Raw genomic sequence first — 25,936 nt, forward strand, 5'->3', positions numbered from 1 at the left:
ATGATGTGTGGGGTGTGTGTGTGTGTGTGTGTGTGTGTGTGTGTGTGTTATCTCTCCTGCTCTACTAATGTTTTCTTGGGGCAGCAACACGCCCCAAACGCTCTGTACCACATACTGCCTGCGAGAGTGTGGTAGGGGCTCAAGTCTTGTTTGTTAACAAAATATTTTCCCTACTACACAAACCACAACTGTTAACTCTCTTTTAAAACATGCCAAGGTTTTAAAAAATATTTTTATTTGTGTTTTGTTCTCTGCCAGCAGAAAATACTGTGATTGTATTGCAATGGCCAAGAGGAAGAATGCTGAATCCCACTCATCTCTTTTCCTATGAAGATATAAAATTTGAGCTAGAGGAAGAAATTTGGGATAAGGGGAGGCTCTTCAGGTGAGATTTCAAGAAGAAGAGCAGGACTCTGGTGTCGTGGAAGACTTCCTCGAATTTAATTGGGAACACATCAGGATATATAGAGGCTCCAAGGGAAGGACCCCAGGGCTGGGTGCACCAAGGTTTCAGGGCCTGAGGTGGGATTTCTCCTTCTTCATTTAGCTTGGGTCCTTTCAGAATATTCCAGTAGCAATCCTTGTTGCCCAAACTGGACCATCGTTAAATCCTCTAACCGCCCTAGGCAGTGTCAAAGCTCGGGAGCAAATTAAGTCTTTGTCTAGATTACCACTGTCCACCTTGCATATTCTAATGCCCACATGATAGAGAAACCACAGCACAGAGAAATGACGGGACGTGCCTCAGGTCTTTCTCTGTGCATGCAGTGTGCACCATAGCCTCAGGGCGAAGATTCCAAGTCTCTCAGTCTGGTCTTCTTTCCAGTGTACCCTGCTGCTTTTCTCCTACCGAGTTCAGGGTTTGTAGGGGCAGGGAGCGGGAGCTGGGTGTTGGGGGCAGCACAACCCCTTCTAAGAGGAGGTGGGAGTTAGGCTCGTCTCTGAAGCCAGAGCTCTCAGAGCATGTATGGTTGTGGTGGTGGAGAAAGCCTGCAATGGGGATGAAAAGAAACACATCATGCATTTTTGAGACAACTCTGGGTACTGGGGTTGGTGGATGGTTCCTACCCCACCTGTTGAAATGTTTCTCACTGCTGAAAGTCACATGTAGAGTGACTAGAAGCGGCGGCGGCGGCAGCAAGGAAACCCTCACGTAACCGAGAGTTTCTGCTGTGCTCACCATGAAGTGAGGTTCCTGGAGGGGTTCGCTTCTTATGTTTTTATACTTACAAAGATATACTTTTATCCTTATTTGTTGACGTGGATTGCTGAACACGGCTGGAGAAAACTATTATTGTTTTTAAAAGACTGTATTTATTTATTTGGGTGAGGGAGAGTGCGCAGGAGGGCAGAGGGAAAGGGAGAGGGAGAAGCAGACTCCTCGCTGAGCAGGGAGCCTGATACGGGACTTGATCCCGGGACTCCAGGATCATGACCTAGGCTGAAGGCAGATGCGTAATGGACTGAGCCACCCAGGTGCCCAGGAGAAAACTCTTCAATCCCCATCAATACATATTCTGCACCTGAGCTGAACCCTAATATTATTCACCTATTCAACTATTAATATGTGCTTCTACTAATAAACATTTCTCATTTATTTTTCATAGTGACAATCTCAGACCTTTACTATTATCTTCAAGTTCCCTGCCTCACACTGTTTAGGGATGATCCTTTCTTTAGGAAAAAGAGAGAGACCAATAGGCAGAAATTTCTTGACTTCTCCAGGTGGCCAATGTAATTGTATTCACGTTTGTCCTTTTTCCTTTTCTCTAATCTCAAAGATCTGTACGTCTAGGTCATGGCTAAGCCCTCCAAAAGCACTTTGTTTTTACTTTTAAATTAAGTTTTCAAAAGTGATTTGGATCTCAACTCATTCCAATTTTCCAGTAACTTCATATCATCATTCTCTCTTCCTTCCTGAACCATGGCCTCCCCTACCCTATTGATTCTTTCCCTTCAGCAAATTAGAAGCTTAAACCTTCCCCATCCTAGAAAAAATGGAGCACTCCTTAACGTCTCTTGACCCCTTTATTCGCACAATTTCCTATTCACTTTTCACATTAATATTTTAAAGCCCTGTCATACAAATAAAAATTCTCTTATCAATGTTTCTAATCATCGTGTAGTTGCAAATCCAATGGTATCTTCGCATTCTCCTTCCTTCTAGATACTTTATGACATGTTACTGACGACGACTCCCTCTTTCTTGAACAAATCTCACTTGGCTTCTATCTGAAACTTTCCAATCCATATGGCTACTCCTTTATGACCATCTTGTGTTTGATTGATTTTTAAATATTAACGTTTCTAAGGGTTCCCTTTACCCTCCGACTCCTGACTCTGCATACTTCCCTGAAGCAAACTACTATTTCTCATGCCTCACCTACTAGAAGTAACCCTTGAATCCAACAAACTCTGTCCTCAAGCTCATATACCCAGCTGCCTGATAGACTTCTTTCTTCTTCTTTCTTCTTCTTTCTCTAGTTTAGTATTTCCGAACTACCTCAAACTCACCATATCTAAATCTTAACTCATCAAATTATTCTAGACTTGGAAACAGACCAACAAGATTACCGAACGTTCTTTCAGGGCAGTGCTAGTCTTGAGTTTCTCTTTCCAGGGCTATTTACTACTCTGTCGGGGCAGAGGTCGCCTCACAAATGTACGTTGAGTAGAGACGCAAGGACTTTATCTCCGGTGTAACCAATAATCTCAGAGACGAGAGTCTGTGGTGTGGCTGCTTGGTAACTGGTTTTGTAGCTAACTCAGGTTGTGTCTTTATAACTAGCTCCTTAAATATTCTTTGGACCAGTTCAAACACATTACTGGAATTCTTATTAATTGATGGATAAAATCTTTGAACATGTTTGTCTTATATTAACACGAGAGTCATTATTTTATCTTTTTGAAAATTATACTTTAAAATATTTGCCTTCCAACTTGCTACTTCTCCTGTATTTTGTTCTTAATAAAAGGACATCAATATTCACTTAGTCACTCAAGAAGAAACCCGGAAATTTCCCGAGGTTTTTTTCTTTTCCTACCCACTCCCCCCAAACACAAATCTGATCGGGCCTCCATTTTGCCACTGGGCATATTAAATATCTAAGTGCCACTGGTCCCCTCCATTCCTAGTACGCACGTCTTATTTCTCTGGCTGTCACATTTCTCCTCGGTCTTCTGTGGTAGGCTTTTAAATGCTCTTCCTCTCTCCATTGGCTCCCTATTCTATCCATCTCCCATATTTCTGCCAGAATGATCTTTCCGAAAGACACATCTAGTCGTATAACTTATTTTGTAAATTTTTAAGTGCCTCCTTATCTTTCTAGACTAAATCAGAACACTTTAAATGACAATTGATGACTTTTGTTTCATATCTAATTTCTATTTATCTTTCCTATTCTTAATTTTGGTCTCCCACATATCGCCGTTCTCCCACGTGGCACAAGGTGTAGTTTCTGAAGATATTATGATATTCCATTTCTCTCTGCTTTGAACATGTTTATCTCTCTGTCTGGTCTATCCACGGATAGACTATTGCTGCTTCCTCTACTTCCCCCACTATTCTTCCCCTGTTCGACCTTTCCTCATGTGTCCAGATTCATCTGCGCATGTCAACCTCTAGGAAGTTCATTTTTCTATGTCCCTGTGGCATTTAATGAAATTCAATAAAAGTAACTGTTTATTTTCTTTGTCATGTCTTTTGCTAAGCTGCGAGCATTCCAGCTTAATCTGTACAACATTCCTCTTGTCGGTGAGTTTCTAAGAAGACATGCAAAATCCAGGGGTGACAACGGTAGTGAGGGTATGGGTGCTCAGTGCAAAGGCTTAGGACACATAGTCAGCGATGGTCAGACTCAAGTACACATCGTGAGGCTTGCTCTGAACCCTATCTACAGCCCGAACTCCTGCACACCCAGGGCAGTGTGTTCTGATGAAAAGAGCACTGGCTTGGGAGTCAGGAGATCTGAGTTTTAACTAACTAGTTATGTGATCCTGCAAAGTAAATCTTTTCTCATCTGGTCTATATGATTAAAAGACTGACATTGAGGTAATGGCTCTGAAAGTGCTATATAATCAGCAGAGGCCCCGTCCACCTGAAGGGCTAGGTCGGGCGCTGTGGATGCAGCCGGGGCCTCTGCTTGGCACATCTCCACGAACAATGTTTGCACTGCAGGCTATGTGCACGCTGACCCCTGAAGCTGAGGGGCTCGACAGCCTCGGATGTAGCTTTGGAATTCCACAGAAACATCTGAAATGTAACTCAGAAAATGGCCATTATGCAGGGCAGGGAGAGAGGATCCTGCTTCCTTCCAGAGCTCCAGAGAAGAACGGGGCAGTATGGGTAGAGGGAGGGCCAAGGGAGAGAAGAGGTGCACACACAGGTGTGATGGCAAATAGAATGAAAAATGAGAGGCTTCATTTCCCCTGTTGTGGAAACGGCTTCCCCTCCTTTTCGGAAAGTGTGTTTCTTTAAAAAACTTCCAAGTTCTTCGTCTTTTTGAAATTTATACACATCTTTTTAAAACGCAAATAAGCCTCTTGCCACCTTACCACCCTGGTATGTCTTTCTCAAGGATTATGGAAGCCATTGCTTTGAAATGTAATCATCAAAGACCCTCGTCTCTCAGTCCCCATGAGAGGGTAGGAGTGTAACTGAGGGGCCCGGCTCCCCCTGGCAAAACCACCTGTGCCATGAAGATACAAGAAGTTGTATTATTCCTTTGGATAAAGGCAATTAGTTGACACGGTTGGCCACCCCAGTTCTGAGGTGCATCTAGAATGAACGTGTGTGTGACAAATGGTCCTGCGAGTGCTCTTCCTTGAGGACTAGTTATTGTATGGACGTAAGGGGTTTTATCTGCCTGCTTATAGACGCGGGTGGGATTTCCTTCTGTCTCTGCGATCTCTTTAGTGGATGGCCTCTGACACACATCATATTAAAAAATAAAACTCTTTTCTTTTTCTTAAACTTTTCTGGAGAGGTTTTCTGCAGTGGCAGATTTTGTTTTTAGAACACTTTTTTTTTTTTTTTTTCAAAGCAGACTCCACACCAGCATGGAGCCCAACTCGGGCTTGAACTCACGACCCCGAGATCGAGACCTGAGCTGAGATCAAGAGTCAGATGCTTAACCGACTGAGCCACCCAGGAGCCCCAGAAGATTTTGTTTTTAATTATATTTCCTCAATAGATGCAAAATAATCTTGGTAAGAATTCCAAATGAGGCAAAAAAAATAGTGGCCACATTCTCATGATACCCTCTTGCCTCCCCTCTCCCCTTCCCCATCCCTCCCCACACCTCCTGTCTGATAGTCTCTCTTCAGAGACTATGCCAGTGTAATCATCTATAAACTGAGGAACAATAAAAAAGTTGTATCATTGGATTAAATGATTAATTTCCACATAGTGCCAAGGCTTATGCCTGACATGTAGTAAGCACTATATAGAAACATTCGTGGTTAATATTGTCATGGTGGAAAATCTTACAGCAAAGAGCAAGTCCGTAGCTACCTGGGTCATAGAGGTTCCACTAAGTGCCAACAGACAGCTCTGAATTACCTGCCATTTGGGATTATCTAAGACTAGTCTCCTTCTTTACCCTATGTTCTGCACCGGCTCCTCCCACTGCCACCATCAGAGTTGCCCAGAAAATGCAACTCTTGTGTCTGATGTGATCACTTTGCAAACAGAACACAGGTTAGCCTGTGCTACCTCAGATCTGCTAAAGGAAACACACAGTAACAAAAAATAAAACCTTGGCCCCGCCTCTTATAAACTTGATAAAAGTCAAATGGCTTACATTTCAGCAACGGGGCACTAAGAGAAAGGGCCGTGCATCTGACATTTTTGAATAGGGTGCAAACTATGAGGAATGATGAGGGTCATCCTTTCCCAGGATCTGGGAGGAAGATTAAGACCTCTTCTCTGGCAGAGACTAAACGAGAGAGTGGAAGGGAAGAAAACTGGTAGCTGGGGACAACTGGGGACAAGGTCCTCTTTTAAGAGAAGGTCCCCTTGTGTTAACCACAGAAAGGCACTCACTTTATGTAGATGAGTTAGGAAGAAAAAAAAAAAGGAACTCCCTCTTAGGAGATGAAGACCCTTGAGATTTTGGATGGTAAGCACAGAGAGCTGGATTTCGACCCCCTTTGTCTCTTTGAGAGTCTTTGTGCAACATGAGGACTATACGTCTGGACCCCATGGCCAGATGGGGGCTGCTACCCCTTCCTACCCATGCTTACACCCCTCTCATGCCTGGTGACAAGTCATAGGTGAACAGGGGGCTTGCTACAGAGCTCCTGGGAGATCATTAGTCCCCAGGAGATAATCACAGACCCTGGAGGAGGCAGAGAGGACTTGTTTCTCCGTCGTGCTGAGGAACTGCCCCAGCTCACTCTGCCTTCGATAGTAGTAAGTGAAATTCCCCTCCATAGTTATCACATGGCCTTTAATCTTGCTAGTCCTGAGGTGCTTTCATAGGTATTCCCCCCTTCTTGTGCTCTCTTAACGGATGATGGAGGAGTGGATTGAGAGAGATAATTCATAGCTTTGTGAAAAGATGATTAAACAAATATATGGAACATCTGAAAAATTGGGAACCACTGTGACCCCCCGTCTCAGCCAAAGACTGCGTCAGTGAAGAAGAGGTCTCCTAGTCTTCTAGGGAATCATAGAAGGGAAATCTGCGAAATCATTTCCTCATTTACCTGAGAGAATAAGTACATCTAATTTCTAAAGTTACTGTGTTTCATTGAATCTGATAAGCCATCTTTTGCAAGACTCAATTATTTTGTATTTCATTAAGGAGGAAAAAAATAGAGACGTTAGCTGACAATGCCAATTGTTAAGACCCATTCTATCTCAGAGATATTAAAATGTGGAAAAATGCATGCCTTAGAATAATTGAGACACAGCATTTCTAACCGCAATCTCTTGTGCTGTGATGAGATCCCATAACTCTGGAGGAAAATGGAATGTCGTCCCTTATCTGAAATGTATAGCTCCTAGCAATACTTTCTCCCTGGCAACTCAGTTCTAATCTTTCTGTACACTGACGGTTGGCCAAAGGTGGGGCCGGTGTGAGAGAGGAACTGGCGTCCTGGGTGTTGCAGGTACTGCCCAGAAAGGTGTATAACCTGATAGGTCCTGCGCCCAGCCTGCTTTGCCAGACATCTTGGTATGTTTTCTTGTGTGAGGCTGACATCTGCTGGACAAATAACACAGGAGCAAAGCTTCGCATTTTAGAGTAAATTTGGGTTATTGGCAAAGTATCATATTCTATTTGAATATGATAAGACTACCAGTTAATTTCCTTTTCAAATTCGTACACTGTGGCTCAGTCCGAATGACTGGTAGCAAGAAGGCTTACTCTCAGTGTATCTTTAATATGTGAGGGTAAAGCTCTTTGATTAAAGCAGAGTGAACGAGAGAGAAGGAGCAAGGGGGGGGCAGAGGGAGGGGGAGAAGCAGACTCCCGGCTGAGCAGGGAGCCTGACATGGGGCTCGATCCCAGGGACTCCAGAATCATGACCTGAGCCAAACGCAGATGCTTAACCCACTGAGCCACCCAGGCGCCCCTAAAACAGTTATTCTTCACCCCCATGGTGCACCCGAGTCAAGGTGATGGACCGTTTATGAAGATGACACGACAACCCTCCCATTCTACACGGCTTTTTTGCTTTGTGACATTGTCACTCCTGTTAAATTGTTTTCCTTCCCTTTGAATCTCGGTTGGCCTTGTGACTTAACCAGTAATGTGGTAGGGGGGACATTATGAAACTTGTAACACACCCATAAAAGGAAGCACTGCAATTTCAGTTTTTGCTGAACATTTACGTAAGACAAGTCAAGACTGGTAAGGAATGACACAGCGCCCGGAAAGGGCGCCCCCTGCTGGTCAAGACCAACGTTCCAGACTTGCCAGGGAGCCCATTTCTGACCTTTCAGTCCAGGACAGCCAGACAGCCAAAAAGAGCTGCATAAGGGAGCCCAGGTGAGACAAGCAGTAGAACCTTCCAGTAAACCCACAAAATAGTGACGAAAAAGAAACAACTTTTTCTTTAAGCAACTGCATTTTGGGTTTGCTATGCAGCAAGAGGAAAGTTTTAAGAGAAGAAGGAACGATGATGCCCGAGTGCAAACCTTAAGAGATTTGCATTTAAGCCTATTGGTTGGAGTCCAGACAACAGCAATCAAAAAAATCTTGTAGGATTGAGAATCGCTGATCTAAGTATTTTATGCTCCCGATTACCTTTTCTAAAATCAGCAACAGCTGCAGCAACATCATTATTATTCTAATATATTACCTTCACACACTCCCTGTAAGGTGTTGAAACTACAGAGAGGCCAGTCCACATATATGTAAATGGAATTATTATTCTCCTGTTATGTAGGATCAAATTAAAAGTCCAGTGATTTTTGCAAGATCATGGAATTAGTATAGGGTTGGTCATTTGACCCCACATCCTAAACATTCCCAGCTATGTATAATTATTGCTGCCTTCTGATGTTTACCTCCTTTGTGACTGCTGTATACAAACAATTTATACACCTGGAGATGAAAGTGAGGAGTAAGCGAGAAAGAAGAGTGACTAGGGCCCTAAAATCACAGAGATTTAAAATTAGAAGAGTTAGAAGTATAAAGATCTTGGTGATTCTGGACACGTAACACTGCACATTAAAGGTATTGACCAAAAACAACTCTTGGGCCAGGACGTGCAGGAAACTAAGACATTCGAAATGGAGGGAACTCTAAGCAAGACTCATTGACTTGATTCAAGAAGGATATCGATTTCTACTATCTTAGAAAATTTATTTGTTTATTTGTTTGTTTGTTTATTCATTCATTTATTCCTGATGCCATCTTCTCTTTGGTACTAGAGGGTAGGTGGTAAAAACTACAGGAGCCTCATTTATACTTAGTTTAACAAGTCTTTAGTAAAAATATTCAGAGGCATAAGGGATATCTCTGATACAGTTAATGCTCAAAACTCATATCAAAAGGAAAGACATTTTAGCTTCAGTAACCACCTATGTGAGATTCCCTTTCCTTCCCCGAGGGAAGGAGAGCTATAGACATCAGACCCTCGCTGCAGGAAGGAACTCAGAGCCTAAGGGAGCATAGCTGCGAGACACCCGGGGTCTTCCCCATGCGGCGAGTGGGCTGATCAGAATGTGGGCTGATTAGGATTCCCCTTGAGCAGGAGCTGGGATGAAGCTCTTTATGGCTGGTTGTCACCTGTTAAAAAACCATAGCAGGTGCTTCTCGAACTTCAACATGCAAGCAAATCACCTAAGGATCTTGATAAAATACTTTAAATCCGGGATGGGATCTGAGATGCCACATTTCTCACAGAATCCCAAGTGATGCTACTGCTGCCGGCCCGCAGACTACAGTTTGAAGGTCATGCATTTCTAGAACTCGAACGTTCTCAGGTGCTGATCGCCAGACCAGCAGCATCAGCGTCACCTGGGAACTTGTTAGAAATGCAGCTTCTTGGGCCCTGTCCAGAGCTTCTCAATCAGAAACTCTGGGATTTGGGGCCCAGACACCTGCATTTTATTTAACAAGCCCTCCAGGTGAGGCTAAAATCTGAGAATCACTGATCTAGACAAGTGTCTAACCAGCCATAATAGAATCACCCAAGGAGCTTAAAAACAAACAAACAAAAAATCAGGCACTGATTTCCATGCCATATCAATGAAATCAGAATCACAGGATGTGAGACCCTTCCTTGTGGGTATTTTAAAAAAATTCTTTCTGGGCAATTATAATATGTTGCCAGTTTTGAGAATCACTGCCTGGAGGAGGGCGGGAGGGAGAGAGAGAGAGAAAGGAAAGAGAGACCCACTTACTTCTTGAGTCTTTGCCAGCAAAAGTCTAGTACAGGTGGGGGTGTCTGGGACTGTTGGGCCCGCAGCTCTCGTCCTCCTCACTGTGGCTTTGCACCTGTAACCAAGATCCCAGCGGAACTTGGAGCCAGTGGGGAAAGGTGTCGGATGGCAGGTGGCCGTAGGGGAAAGAGGCTGAGTGTACTTGAGAGACTCGGCTTCTTCTGCGGTGGCAGGAATGCGGTGGTGAGGAAGGCAGCAGCTGAGGCCCCGCTCTATGTCCAATGAGAGCTGGCGTACATGCAAATCATCACAGCCAGGATCTGAGAGCTTTTCCAAGAGAGCTCAGCACTGGATGGCAGTACTGTCTAGAGTCCCAGGCAAGAGGAGTCTTGAGTTCTCAGAGTCCACAGGATGAGGAGTTGGTGGACCGACAGGTCGTGCCCGCCCGGATCCTGCACTGCCCCTTCTAGAACATGCTCGGTTACACAGGATACCCAGATACGCTGTTCGGATGCCCCCGAGTCTGTTTCAGGGACTTGCACTGGTCTCGCCTGGTGTCTGTCGTCTTCAAGGGTCGGCCTCTCTACTAGGGTGTGCACCCCCAGGCAGGAGCGATGACCAGAGGATGTGTGGGTGGAGGGTGTGTAGCTTCTGGACATGCAGGCCAGGTGCTCACACATCTATGTGCAAAGCCTCGTACGGGCCTGGGAAGAGCAGGGGACAGGTCAGAGCTGGGAGTGGCTCTGCCCGCACGGCCGTGTTCTAGCACAGAAGTCCGAAGAGTCTGAGAGTATTAGCTTTGAACCTGGACTTCTAGGTGTTTATGGTTACATGTGTATTAAGGTAGCAGACAACATATTCTATTTAATAGTGTTTAGCTTAGTGTATCACCAACCTCTGTTTATACCCTGGGGTGGATCCCACAAATGAATGAGCCAGGTGTGCGTGATGAGGAACTTCCGTGAGGATCAGAGAGGATGAGGAATTAGAAAAGCCCCGAAAACCTGGATGCTCTTCGGGAACCAAGCCTATTTATCCTTTTTCTTCTCTACGAACATGTTCCCCAAAGTTTCTGAATGTAATTCAAGAATTGGTATATCTGGTGAGGACAGGGGGCCTGGAGTCCCTTTACTGAAAGGCAAGAATCCAGAACCTTGCTCTGCCGGCCTCTCTCTTGCCCCCAACCCGCTCACCTCCTCCAAGACACAAGTGTCCTGCAGCTGCTGGGCTGGAGATGGGTGCAGCACTGGTTGCTCCTGACTCTGCTGGATGACGGACAGGTCCAGTGACTTAACTGTCTTGCTCGTGGGATTCTTCTGAAACAAGCTCTTTCTTGCTCTGCTCTTTCTTTTCCAGGAAGTCTCATCTTTGGCCAAATGGACTTCCTTATTGGTGGCCTGTAGACCCCACAGCTGTATCTTCATCTGTGCGGGGTCTGTGCTCCGCTGTAGATCTGCTCTGGGCAGAGAGTGTGTGCAACAGGTTGTCTCTGGTTTAGGATCCAGAGTTTGCGATGGTGCTTGCATTGTGGACATCCCCTGCTGTGTTTCCTCTTTGGGGCAAAGGGCACATGGACCAGAAGTGGGCAACTTTGGATCCTTGATGAGGGGCACAGGATCTTCCTCTGAGCCTGGCCCAAGCCCAGGGTCTTGCTGCAAGACAAGCTTCTCTCCTCTCACTCTGTCCATCACTTCCCTCACCACTTGGTCCAAACTGTTCCTTTTGGGGATATTCTGGGGTGGTGACAGCCGATCTCGGGGGCTCGTATACAGACACATCTTGGAGATGGCTTTCCGGAGGCGCTCCCTGGGGGAGTGAGGTTCAGGTTCTGGAGCCAGGATCCTGATGGATGGCACATCGCTTGGGTTGTAATTCCAGAACATGTGGGATGGTGTGAACTTCTGGACAGGTGTCTTAGACACATAGGAGTAGAGACAGAAGAAGGCATCAGCAGTGACAGCCAGTGTTTGCACCTGCTTAAACCTGCCTGGGCACAAGGGTTGAAGATGGTGAATCTGGGGGTCATCAGCATACAGATGTCTCTTGTATCTCTTCCGTCAATAGCCTTCCTAAGGCTCAAAATTCAGAAAGAGGATGCTATTTTCCCCACCAATGTTTCTCCCACTTAGATTTCTCACACCCAGGATCCCCTTTCTTGACTTTCTTGACTTCTTGACTCCCTATCCTGAATAGATATTTTCCTTCGTCCAAAAATTAATTCTATATGGGACGAGGAACTTTCCTATATCTTGATTTCACATATCTTTTCTGCTGTCAGTATATTCTAAACAAAGGCTTTGATTGTTGTTTGCTTTGGATAACAAACATGGACACAAAAGGGCAAAACCCACCTCATTTTCTTAGCAACAGAAACTTAGGATTCTAGAAGGCTTTGGAGCAGCAACAAATTGGAATAATGGCAATTACTAACCAATGGACTAGGATGCAGAAATTTTGATGTCTTTTTTTTTTTTAAGTAAACTCTCTGGCCGACGTGGGGCTCGCACCACGACGTCATCATTTTATTAGACCTTGCTTCACACAGTGTGGTCACTAGTCCAGGAGCATTGGCTTTGCTTAGGAACTTGAAATAAATGGAGAATCTCTGACTGTATCTCAAGCATGTTAACAATATCATTTGGGATTTCATATGCACATCCATGTTTGAAAAGCACTGTGATAAGCCACACATCTCTTAAACTGTAAGCTTCCAAAAGGCTGAAGAATCCTGTCCCTCGGGGCACCTGGGTGGCTTAGTCGTTAAGTGTCTGCCTTCCGCTCAGGGCGTGATCCCAGGGTCCTGGGATCAAGCCCCGCATCAGGCTCCCTGCTCTGTTGCGAGCCTGCTTCTTCCTCTCCCACTCCCCCTGCTTGTGTTCCCTCTCTCGCTGGCTGTCTCTTGCTTGTCAAATAAATAAATAAAATCTTAAAAAAAAGAAAAAAAGAATCCTGTTTCTCTTGTCTCGTCTGTTCTTCCAGAATTTAACACCTAATTATGTACCTGGCACATAAAATAAATTCAATCAATTCTACTCTAATTTTAGTGTGTATAAGAATCATCTAAGTTTGTGAAAATACTCCAACCCAAAGTCCTTGTTGCAGCAGGTAGAGCTCAGGAGCGTGGTTTTACCAAGGTTATTTCAAGTTGAATCCGATGAAGAGAATCTAAAACAACACTGTCAGAAACACAACCAGGTTGGGGGTGTAGCAGAACGTAATTGGAAACATATTCTAACATGTAGAATCAAATAGAGTCTTTCATGCCTCATCCAGCTAGAGAAACCCTCTCATATCTTTCCTTAGTGTGAAATCAGGACCACTTAAATCATCGTTTCCCTGGATATGGTCTAAGGATTATACATGAGAACCTTATTTAAAATAAAGTCTCGTGAGCCTTTCTCTCTGTGGGAAAAAACCTACGAATATGAATGTTTTATAAAGTTCCCAGACAATTTAACGTATTTAACTTTGAGAACTTTGAGAACATTGCCCTGAAAGGAAATGACTTTAATACAAGGACTGTACAAAAACAGACAAACAAACAAAACAGTGGCTGTAAATGGGGAACATTCTATTGTTCCAACTGAGAAATAAAGACAGGGGTAAGATTTAAAGACACTGTTCTCATTTGATTCCATGAAAGGAGAGAAGGCCTAAGAAAGCAACAGTGATATGAGGTCTCTTGATGACTATTTCTTTAAGAGGAAGAAGCAGACATCAAAGTTCTCCATCGTCACTGAAAACAGTGTGCCAGGACATAGACAGAGGAGACAAAGGGTGGAGTGAAACTGTCCAAGAGAAAGTAGGATCTGGAGCCACTGATCCCTGTCGTGAATGGCAGAGAAGTAGAGCAATGGGTCCATGGGAACACTCACTGGCCAGCATGAGGCAAGGGTCCTCCATCTCAATCCTCCGCACCTGGGCCTTCAGGAAGAGCTGGAAGTCGATGCCTCTGGCCTGAGAGGGGGTGGTGAAAAATCGGGCAGGAATCCGCGAAGTGTCCTTGTGGTCCTCTTGGCCAAAGCCCAGACTGAAGAGGACATCCTCTGCGTCTTCTTGCACCTTGTCCAGAATCTCAGAGATGCTGAAAAGAGGGAGTTTGGTGAATAGGGGCAACTTCGAGTGACAGGGTCATCCAGAGTATTCAATAAACGTGTCAGGAGACTGACCTGCATTTCCGATCATTTCTTTACCTTCCATTCTGACTTTGAGAAAAGCTTTCACTTCTGTGAACTACATTTTTTCGTCTGCAACGTGGGAATTACAATCCAGCGCTGGTTTAAAATGGAATTAGATTCTATTGCAGTACTTTATTATTATTTTTTTAATATTTTATTTCTTTATTGAGAGAGTGAGAGAGACAGAGCAAGTGAGAGTACGAAGAGGGGGAGAGGTAGAGAGAGAAGCAGACTCCCAGCTGAGCAGGGAGCCCGACTCGGGGCTTGATCCCAGGACCCCGCGATCGTGACCTGAGCCGGAGGCAGACCCTTCACTGACTGAGCCACCCGGGTGCCCCTACTGCAGTACTTTAAACACCGTTACAGATGAATGAGAATTTGCTATAAGAGGGATCTGAAAAACCCGAAGCATTCTAGATTTAAAGAAATCCTGTGGTTGTGTTATTAAGCGGTCGTTTCCCACCTGCACACACTGTGGTTTGGCTGGCTCTTGCCAAGGGCTTTGCAGCTTGCTCCCAGCTCCGCCTCACGGTTGTGTGGGACAGCGAGGCAGGAAGTATGTCAGAAACACAAAACTCTTTTTTATTCTTACCCCGAGGGTAAAAATGAACCAATGTAGGTATGCTCAGAATTCTGAGAGGTAGACTCCTCTGTAGCAGTATTTTCAGGACAGAAGCCCTGCATTAGGAAGATCAAGTTCTCTGTCTCTCTCAGAATGGCACTCACATGTGTCTACACCCAAATCCGGGTACCAGCAAGCTGGTGACACGCGAGCTCAGTAACTACCCGTTGCACAGACGTAAGGCGTGCGGATGAAAGTGCAGGATGGGGGATATGGCAGTGACACTGTAATAACATTGCGTGTGACAGATGGTGACGACCCTTATTGCGGTGAGCACAGCATACGATTGTATACAATTGTCGAATCACTATGTTGTACACCTGAAACGAATATAACATTGCATGTCAAGTATACGTCAATAAAAACGTGCAGATATCAGAGTCTCATCTCCAGAGATTCTGACGTAATTGAAGTGGGGTGCAGCCAGGGCTGCGGCTTGGTGGGGGCAAATCACTACGGGTAGTTACATGGCTAATAAATCTGAGAACCGGGTCTCAAATTCAAACTTTGAACCAAATTCCAAATACTTTTTTTTTTTTTAAAGATTTTATTTATTTGACAGAGAGAGACAGCCAGCGAGAGAGGGAACACAGCAGGGGGAGTGGGAGAGGAAGAAGCAGGCTCCCAGCGGAGGAGCCTGATGTGGGGCTCGATCCCGGAACGCCGGGATCACACCCTGAACCAAAGGCAGAAGCCTAACGACTGAGCCACCCAGGCGCCCCCCAAATACTTCTTCTTATACCGCATTAGTTCCCACCACTTTCCGTCTTGTTTTGGAGTTATTTGTGTGTGCCTTTCGTCCACCCTATTAGATTGTTGAACTCCTGGGGGCAAGCACTTTGCTTCAACTTTTCCAATTCCACATAGTAATGCCTGGCCTGCATTACGGGATACAAAATGGCCCTAGTGAATTAATATCTTGTTGTTTCATTTCATTCAATCAACAAATCAATCAATCAATCAATACCTTCATTGACTATTGATTGAGCACTTACTGTAAGTCCAGGGACTGTGATGAGCCCCTTGCTACACCTCCTGGGGTCCAAGGTCACCTCCCTTTACAGAGCACCCAGCTCTAAGCAGTAGGTCCCTCTGCATCCCCCAGTGTTCTTGAAGCAAATATGGTCATACGTCTCGAGTACGTGAGTGCATAAAACCTCCAGTAAGAGAGCCCAGAAAAAACGGGCAATGGTCCCTGGCTCCATTCTCTTCTGCCTCTCCTCTTCCCCACCCTTACACCCCTGCCAAACCCAGGACCTACCTTGAACTAGTCCTGTTGGTGCCACCAGTCATGCTGCTGGAAGCCAAGCTGCAGCCGAGATCGAGGAGCTGGCAAGGCCGGGCTGTGTCCAGGAAACTCCTGCAGGGATCGGAGAAGATGTCTACTAAGCTTGTAAGCAGTCCGCACCCTGGGTCTAAGACACGTTCTGCTGGGCATATTGACTCCCTGCTGGGTACCGTCTACCGTCTACTGGGAAAACCCAGTCTAGGGGCTCATTCCTAGTTGGAAAATCTCACTCTCTCCTGTGACCCTTGAGCTGGTCATTTTCATCTCTTTGCTCTGACACCTCCAGCAGTTCACTAGCTCCTAAAGAAGACACCATTTCGTCTGGGGACCTAACACTTACCTGGAGAAGACTTTGCCATTGGTGGCCAACAGTGTGGCTGGACAAGGAACAGAAAGGCAAAGAGAAAGTTAGAAGGGAAAATGAAAATCACCTAAGCTGCTTCTCGGAGCGTAACACCAGCCCCCTTCACTCCCCTCTGCCACTACCACAGGCTACCTGAACCCCATGAACTCTGCTCTTTGTGGGAGGATCTCAAGTTCATCAGGCATAGACCTGGAGGGGGCAGGTGTGGCAGGAACAAGTGGGCCTGAGCCTCTGGACTTACACACCATGACTGGTGTTGAAGCAAGAGTTTCTCTGTCCTGAGGAGGAGAACACCATTCAGCCCTCCAGGCTAGTGTTCTCGGCCCACAGCCTGAGTCTCCACAGGTCCAGGAGACACTGGCAGTTTGCTATATCTCCATCCTTTATTCAAGCTCTTCTCTCCTTCAGCGTGGTCTCCTGCTTACTCCCAGGGTTCAGGCTGCTTTGGGTTTCCTATACGGACAACAGTTTCACAGCTGTCTGGGCAGCCAATGTTATGGTGATTTTATATGTTGTCTCCCCAGGGGCCACATGAGAGCCCTAGTGATGGACGGGCGGGTGTCATGTCAGGCTGGTGAGGAAGTTTTTCTGGGCACATGAAGCTGTATGAACTTTACATTAGATCATGACGAGACTGCTCTTTCCCTTCAGGTAAGACCCCAGGGAATGGATTGCTTCTTTCTACAGTTCCCTTTCCTTTTACCCCGAATTCATCTCGTTCAGCCTCTTCCTGATTCCAACATCAGAGGGCTGTGCCACTTACCCTCTGCTCCTAAGGTCAAGTCATCTTCAAAGCTGGTTCCATGGCTGAGGCACCCTGTCAAATAAGGCACAGATCACAGAAAATAGGCTTGCACACACACACACACACACACACACCTGTATGTATGAATATCTATAACCACGTAATCACGTCAGACATCACGTGTGCAGAACTTTCCCCAGCTCTACACACCCTACCTCAGAAATCACGTTCATGTTTTGATTCAGAAAGACATAAGCAATCACCTACAATTACCCTGTGCCCTATGTCATATAGTCGCGTACACAGTCCTGTGTCAGATAGTGAGCACATGGGGTGTGGACTCACACACATCTTTTAAAGCTCTTTCCCCACAGCAGCGGTGGTCAACCGCTAACAGAAGATAATCTCCGAGGGCTAGTCAGCCTGTCAGCTCTGAGCGAACGTTCACTCCATCTTCTGGACCACCTGCACTGCCTTGTGACCACTCATAGGTGTTTTGCAGACAGTTAAAAGGCAGTCAGCATTCTTATGCCTGCATATGCCCACGTATGTGCATAAAGACACACACACACACGCACACTCACACACACAGCCATGTCACTATCCACGTAGAACAACAGAAGAAAGAACAGAGCCTGTACTCACCATTGTAGCTCGACTGTCCACTTTCCTCAAAAAACCCTTCTTCAGAGTATCTGAGGATTAGAAATAATCTTACAGGTTGCAATCACTACGTTTTCCAAAGAGCTCCTCCTCAAATGTGTCCCACAAGTTCACATAATTTTCGGGTGAGATTCAGCAGTATTTAATTGCTTTTACGTTGCAGCAAACCAAGAGTAGTTACTTGACAAGTTCCCTGAGGAGGCCAGGGGAAGTGGGACCGGAGCGCACTGGGTTTTGTGCTGCCCGGGGCTGCGTTGTGCGTACACGTGTCCGCACTGTAGGGGGGCTGCCATTGCACCGACCACACTGCGCACAGTCAGCTCGGCGAGCAGCAAGTCCGCCGGTGCTTGGGCAGATAGGAAAGACAGAACAGACACAAAACCGGAGAAATACATTGATACGAGCAGGGGTTTGGGGGCCATCACAAATACTGATATTTCTCAGCTTGGAGGGGGTCAGCTCAGCTCCCCCACCTTCTTCCTTTCCTCTGAGCCAGGGTCTTGCTGATGACCGTATCTCTCAGGAAGCAGCAGAAACTGCATCTTGGTTACAGATTTTAATTTTACATTTTAAGATAGGGCCTTATCAAACTTGTTACCGTCTCCACAAGAGGAACAGACAGACATCAGCATCCATGATGGCAAGAAACAACACAGTTTTACAAGCAGGGAAGAATTCTGTGTGTAAAGCAAGTGAGCGGAACAGTCTATGAAAAGTGGTGACCCCGGACCAGAGCGCCCGGCTGGCATTCCTGCTTCCTGGCTGCTGTTCTGGTCTCAGATAGTACGCAGAGGGACCTGGAGGCCTAGCTGTGATCATTATCTAAGCCCACTTCAAGGACTAATGCGTTATGGGCTTTATAGAGTTCATTTTCCTGAAAGTTTTTAAAGGGAAGTTGCACATGAGGCTTTGAATGTAATCTCAGTATGTAATCACTCAATGAAATGTTTAGTAATAGCGACGGGTTTCCTAATTGAACATCTGTAGATCAGGCTGTGTTTAAGTTTTACAAAATAAATCACTGCATGTGTAGACATCTTTTATTGATGCCTTTCTTTCAATAATGAAACATCAACCATGTTTTCCAAAATCTGGACTTTTATGTCTTCATGAAAAAAACCCCTGTACATCAAGGTACATTACAACATGTGACACGATACCCAAGCTAATTAAGAAGGGGTAACTCTACTAATGTTAACTAGAACCATGAATGTGTACTTCTTTTGCTAACAGATAATTACAGAAAAATGTATTTTAAGATAATATCACAAACATAAATGTTAGTTTATATACCATTACAAATATCAGTATAAATTTATATTTGCTATTACTCCAAAAAGTCCTAACTTATATATTCAACTATCAGAATACTGAGATTTACTCTTGCTTTAATGCTTGGGCTGCAGCTACACGTTAATGCAAGGGCCAAAGCCTACTGTTATTATAACTACAACTAATACACAGTAGTGTTCCACTGTCTACACTCAATGGAAATGCCTGTATTCGTTCACTAAAAGAAATAATATTCATAATAATCCAGAACCGGGAGACACCAAGTATGTATTGTGAAATGGATAAATTGTATGATAAATATACAATTTACTGCTTCACAGCAATAAAAGAGAATGACCCGTCCCTGCGTGTGAAACCACGGGCGAACATCAAAACATAATGCTCAGTAAAAGAAACAGACGTACAACACTACACACTGAGAGAGGTACGAACTTCCAGGTATAAAAAAACAGGTTACAGGGATGAAAAGTACAGCTTCAGGAATATAGTCAATAGTACTGTAAAGACTTTGTCTGGTGACAGATAGTGAGCATTTCATCACGTAGACAGCTGTGGAATCGCTGTGCTGTACACCTGCAACTAATATAATATTGTAGCCAAGTAAACTTCAACAAAAAATTGGAATAAAAATACTACAGCACCTATTGTATGATTCTATTTACATCAAGCTTAAAAAGTGCAAAATGTTTCTATGATGTTATAAGTCAGGGTTTTGTTTACCCTTGGAAGCAGGCTAGTGAATGGAGGGAGACCTTCCAGAAGGAGACTTCTGGAATGCTGGCCATGTCCTGCTTCAGGTTTTGTGGTTGTATGTATCCTCTTTGAGAAAATTCATGGGGCTCTATATTTAATACTTGCTTATTTTTCAGTAAGTGTTTTATTTTTCAATATAACTAATATGGCTATTATTTTAACAGCTTTGTTGAGGTAAAACTGCCATGCGAAGAAGTATACCGTGTTACGGGATTGGACATATGCGAACACCCGTGGTACCGTTGCCAGTTAAGGTCACAACATCCAGCATCTCCCAGAATCTCCTTTTTTCCCTTAGACTTTTCTCCCCCTGAGGTGAGAACATTTAACATGAGAGCTACCCTCAACAAGTTCTGAAGTGCGCAAACTGCATCGTCAACCCCAGGCACCGTGTCGTACAGAACTGACCCACCCAGCGGACCTGAAACTTCTACCTGTTGAGTTGTCCTACAGGTACAGTAAAAAGAAAAACGCCATTGATATGTATGCTGTACTTCAATAAAATTTACGTTAAAAAATACCACTGATAGGGGCGCCTGGGAGACTCAGTCGGTTAAGTGTCCGACTTTTGATTTTGGCTCAGGTCATGATCTCAGGGTCGTGAGATCAGATCGAGCCCCCCTTCCAGCTCCGTGCTCACCTGGGAGTCTGCTTGAGTTTCTCCCTCTCCCTCTGCCCCTCCCCCACTCATTCTCTCTGTCTCTCTCAAATAAATAAATAAACCTTTAAAAAAATGAAGGAAAGCTTCCTTCTGAAATTAAAAAAAAAATACCTCTGATAAAATTTCTGGTTTGTCCAAACAAAACCCAGTACTCTTCACTAGACACCAGTCTTTGTTGGGTGTTCGTCCTGCGTTTCTCTTCTCTAGTTGTGCCCCGGCAGGCATGCGCGTATTCTTTATCTGAGGACCCGCCTGGGAGGAGCTCTGGGACCGTGGGCTGTGTGTGTGGAATCTACCCCCAGAAGCGCGGACATGCGCCTGAATCTACTGATCAAACTGACATTGATTGAAAACTTCATGCCATCACCCAAGTCCCAGGCCTTTCATGGGTTATTGCTTAGGACATAAAATGATGACTAGGGACCAGATCTATGGCTGTTCGTCTGTCTCCATCTTCCACTGAAAGATCCCCTAGCATCACTTCAAGTCTGTGACAGAAGAGCCAGGGAACTGCCCCTCCTGTATACCAAATTCAGAAACAAAAGGAGGAAGGAGGATCAGATTGTGAGAAGGATGTGACTATTTTCAGCTTCTTCCAGCAATTTCCATGGATTTTGCCTGCAGAGATTTAAGCTAAGTCCACACAGATGATTTTGGGGCTCCTAACCCTACCTCCAATGATTCACGAGCAACACATTCACGTCCTAGAAACCCCCCTGAGAGCCGTAAGAGGAGGAAGCAAAAGGACAGGCATAGTGAGTAAAGGTATACATGATCTTGGGGCGCCTGGGTGGCTCAGTCATTAAGCGTCTGCCTTCGGCTCAGGGCATGATCCCGGATTTCTGGGATCGAGCCCCACATCGGGCTCCTCCGCTGGGAGCCTGCTTCTTCTTCTCCCACTCCCCCTGCTGTGTTCCCTCTCTTGCTGGCTGTCTCTCTCTGTCAAATGAATAAATAAAATCTTAAAAAAAAAAAAAAAGTATACGTGATCTTGACCTGCAGCAGGAGGGCCTGCCACTAGCTTCAGTACACTGAGAGACACCGACCCTCAGTCACCAGGAAGCTGGTGGGCTTTCTTGGACAGCTTGTTAGAAAGCAAAGCTGTCTCGATATTAGAGGATATCTGTTTGGCATTGGAAAGAAAATGGAAGCTATACAGTCTTGAAGTAAAAGTTGAAAAGGGCCTCCCAGGCACCTGTCAACAGAGTGGACAGGTGTCCAGTGAATGCAGGTTCCTGTTCATCTTCTTTCCTGTGGTCTTGACAGCCCAAGAACTGACTCAGAACGGCCTGTCTGCAATGCCTTTCCCCCTCTTCTTCATCGTCTATTATTACAATCCAGTGATCTCTCGCTACCATCAACCATCATCAAATTTTTCTGATTTTCCCATATAACAAAAAAGTTTACATATATATTAGGGAGAAATATTTATATATATAATATATTATATATATTTGTTATTATATATATATTTGTTATTTGTTATATATATTATATATTTGTTATATTATATATTATATATTTTATGTTATATATTTATTACATATTTATTTATATATTTATAATATAATATAATATAATATAATATAATATAATATATATGGGAGAAAATTGGAAATACTTTATGAACCTAAATTCCCCCTGCAGAGACAAAGGTGTGTTAAGAGACTTTCCTGTGGGCTTTTCAAAGTGTAAATATTAACATTTTTTCAACACATAGAAAGGGATAGAAAATGCGACAGACACCCCTGCACTTGCCACCCCGTTTTCACACATGTAAATGTTTTGTCATTTTCGTTTCTGATCTCTGTGAATAAAAATATAAAAATAATACTAAAAATATAACTGAAGTCTCATTTTACTCCCATTCTCTCCTATTTTTTTCCTTCGCAGACGTAGCTGTGTTTGTCACTTCTGGACGTGCTTTTCCCAGAAATAACGAGATTTAGACAGACAGATGCTAAGTCTGTAGGCAGAGCTCTTCTAAAGTGGCCAAAGCCCCTACACTATAAACCTCCCTGCCCATGTTTTAGTACCGGGCAGACAACCCCTGTGCACATATTACACCGTTTAAACCCCACAAGAAACTCTGAGATGTTGTGATCCTAAGTCTCCACTTCATAGGCGGGGAGTCTGAGAGAGAAGGCGTTTGGGCTGTTTTCCTACAGTCGCTTACACAGAGAGTTGGCACAAGTGTCCGCCCAGCTCTCTGAGCCTGTGCACTCGCCAGACCACTTTTTCAGCACATGTTTTGGTGTAGAATCTAAGTGGGGAAACGTAATCTCTGGGGTCTACAATCTTGTGTTTCTGTGAATTTTTTCTTTTCAGCTGGAATGTAGTAAGTTTGAAGTCAAGGAGCATATTTTAAACTCCTTGGCCCCCTTCTAAGCCATTTAGACACTCAGACATCAGCAAAGGCACTGGCCACCATTACTGATGTAAACTGACTCAAGCGTAGTTAATGATGGAAGGACGTTAGCTGACTGGTTCTCCTGTAGGTATCGGGTGAGGCACTGCAAATCCTAGGCTAGTTGGGACGCACCAAAACGTGCAAACATTCCTATTCCCACCATCCGTTCGCTTCCTGAACTCTGAGGCCCCTTCTCAGACTGCAAAGTCAATGCCTTGTGAACCAGGTTAGGACGACAAGGACAAGTATGTTTTGCAAACCCACAAAAACACAGAATAAATCCTTCCTGGCATTACGTTCTGGGGCAGAGTTGAAATAAACAACCTTAGATGATTCAGTGCTATTTATTTCCTACCAAATAAACACGGATGGGTTTATTTATGAGTTCATGGATGAGTTCAGATTAAAGGCTATATAAAGTTTGAAACATTCCTGGAGGGGAAAGAAGGAGGGGAACAGGCAAGAGTCATAAATTCTCAGAATTATCACACAAATGATCAGGCTTAAATAGGGCACAGAAGCTTTCCCTCTGTGTCTGGGTAGACTGACCCTAAAATGGTGCTGATGGGGTGTGGGGCCTCATATTTTCGTGTTTCTGAGGAGGGAGGTACTGCGTTTTGCCTTGAAGTAACTGTTCCAGTTCTCCACTGCTTTGGATAACTGAGGTAAACCCTTAGCCCATCGTCCTGTGTTGTGATCATAGGAGCAACGAGGTTTCCAACTCCTCTACTGTTACACAGTGTAAGACTCCAGTCTGAAGGAGGAGTGATGGAATAGGGTTCTGCAACTCAGCCCAGACAGTCCCCAGAGCTGCAGATTTCCATCCCTCTGGGCTTAGACCACATCCAGCCTGGATTTCCAGATATTCACCTACTTTCATCTCAGCCCAGAGTTAAGCTTCATTTACAGCCCAGGCCCAGTGCCCACACTCAACCCAAACCCTTATAATCTGCCCCCACCCCCACCTTTTCAACCTCGCTTCTAATCGTTAGGCCCAAATCAAACCGATTCCCCTCTCTGTTCCCAAGAGTCGGTGCCTGCAGGCGTATCCAACACCAGCACGCTCACTGCCAGGGCCTCCAGCTCTTACCCGCACTCCTGCAGCCAGTCTTCAATCTTGTGGATTGGGTTCCCTGGAAATGTCAGAGGTCGGATCACTGCGAGAGCTGAAGGGGGTCAGACTACCTCCCTGCAACCCACCTCGTTCCGCGAGTGTACCCTTCTGGGAGCCACGTCATAAGACTTCCCCCCATACACTTTTCTTTAAGACATGAGAAGAATACACCCGTGTATAAAAATAGTGGCTGCTGCTTCTCTCTCTGCCTCCCGCCCCCTTCCTCCCAGAACCTGGAAAATGCCCAGGATGGCAGGCCCACTGCTCCCTTCTCCCCAAGATTTGGGAACAGAGGTGGATCCTTCTCCTTAAAGTAAAATAAAAAATAAATAAAAAGGAAAACAACAACAACAAAATCACAATCTTGTGTTCGTGCTTTTGTGTTTTTGGCCAGATAAGCAAGGATGGGTTTATATATATAAGGGTTTTTTCTTTTCTTTCTTCTTTCTTTCTTTCTTTCTTTCTTTCTTTCTTTCTTTCTTTCTTTCTTTCTTTCTTCTTTCTTTTAACTTTTGTGTTTGTAGTCTCATTCGAACCTCAAAGAAGCTCTGAGAGGCACGGATGAAAAGTACTACTGCGACTTCGGTTGCTCCCACTGCCGCAAGACAAATACGCGTCTGAGGGGTAAGGGACCTTCCAAAGGTCGCACAGCTCGCCAGCAGCACGTTTGCAGCCAGAGTCCAGGCGCCCAAACTGAGCGTTACTTTTTGGACAGACCAACTAAAAACACCCCAATGTGTTCAAGAGAACCCTGACCTCAGGCCCTTACAGACAGCTTCTAGGGATGATGCAAAAATGTACTTTATTTTTCCTAATCTTATGCTTATCTCTCTCCCCCATCATTTACATTTTGTATTACTTTACTCTTCCTTAAACGCATTAAACCCATCAAAACGGAGCCTCCCTGAAGCCGAGCCTCAACTGTGGACGCTCAGCAGACCCGTGCGTGCTGGCACGTTTTCCCTGGCACGAGGTCGTGTTGTCTAACTGCTGCTTACCTTCCTGGAAAACATCATCCAGGCTGGAAGGCTCAGGATCAGAGACATCTCGCAGGGCAGCCGCGGCCTCCTCCTCCAGGACCTGGGTCTGCCAGTGGCGGCTCTGCCGGAGCCAGGCCCGCCGTTTCTCCCAGGAGGTGGGGCTCAGCACAGAGCCCTCCATGGCCCCAGGTCAGACTTCAGGGCCTCCCGCCACAGGAATGCCGTTCTAAGAGCTGAAATACAGCGATCACCCCCTTGTGCTCTGTCCAGAAACCACCCCAGGGCTGCCCCCACATCTTTCCACTCAGCATGAAGGAGCATAATCCCTCTGCCCCTTCTGGAAGGGGGAGGACTTGTCCAGCCCTTCCTCTGTCCCCCCAACCCCCACCCCGCACCCCTCTCCCCTCCATGCTCTGACACATACCAGGGCAAGTGTTTCAAATCAGCAAATCTCAGAACTTCAAACATCTTATGATTTAAGGGATATTGAGAAAGTTCTTCTAACTTAAAGAATTGCTATGTCTCACGATGCTGGCGTACTGTCTTAGAAAACAGCTTTCTTTAATCCTCAAGAATGTTGTCTTTCAGACTCTTCCACTAAAATTAGAAGATCTTTAAATCAGCAATTGATAAAATTCACTCGATTTGGGCTTCGTAAAGATATAGGAAGAATTTCCAGATCTCAAACGTGCCACAGCCAGGGTGTCAGTCCAACTACAGTCATTCTGAGTCTGTCGTTTGCTTTGTTTTGTTTCCTGTATATATAGGGGTCCACATAATATTTCTTTTGGAAAAAAGAAATCCCATAATACAAACAACAGGGAGACGTTGCCTTATGCAATGTGCAGCCACGACCTTCAGGATCATTCCTTTCTAATTTGTCAGCGTGGGTTTCTGCACTGCTAGGAGTTAGCTCCTCAGTTCGTCCATACATTTATATTTCATTTAACACGGCCCACTCAACATCTCTGTGTTCTTCCAAAAGATACATTCTGATGGCACTAGCCACTTATTCAAAGGGGGGGGGGGG

General features: G+C 45.1%; 1 protein-coding gene across 7 annotated transcripts in view; it reads right to left on the minus strand.

Annotated features, from left to right (window-relative positions):
* Positions 1-247: 247 nt before the first annotated feature.
* The window catches only part of TESPA1 (thymocyte expressed, positive selection associated 1), a 361,089-nt gene continuing 335,400 nt past the window's right edge, over positions 248-25,936 (minus strand). For 4 of the 7 annotated variants that reach the window (XM_040642596.1, XM_040642595.1, XM_040642599.1 and 1 more), the window contains 7 exons: positions 23,903-23,945; positions 17,678-17,727; positions 17,051-17,104; positions 16,264-16,300; positions 15,897-15,995; positions 13,711-13,919; positions 8,789-11,822 (listed from right to left, as the gene is read on the minus strand). In XM_040642596.1, the coding sequence (XP_040498530.1) occupies positions 10,864-11,822; positions 13,711-13,919; positions 15,897-15,995; positions 16,264-16,300; positions 17,051-17,104; positions 17,678-17,727; positions 23,903-23,945 (1,451 nt within the window). In that variant the 3' untranslated portion in view covers positions 8,789-10,863. The other 3 variants (XM_040642597.1, XR_005837975.1, XM_040642594.1) reach the window with 3 other exon arrangements.

This window comes from Ursus maritimus, unplaced genomic scaffold (assembly GCF_017311325.1).
Source record: "Ursus maritimus isolate PB19 unplaced genomic scaffold, ASM1731132v1 scaffold_26, whole genome shotgun sequence".
NCBI classification, from domain to species: Eukaryota; Metazoa; Chordata; class Mammalia; order Carnivora; family Ursidae; genus Ursus; species Ursus maritimus.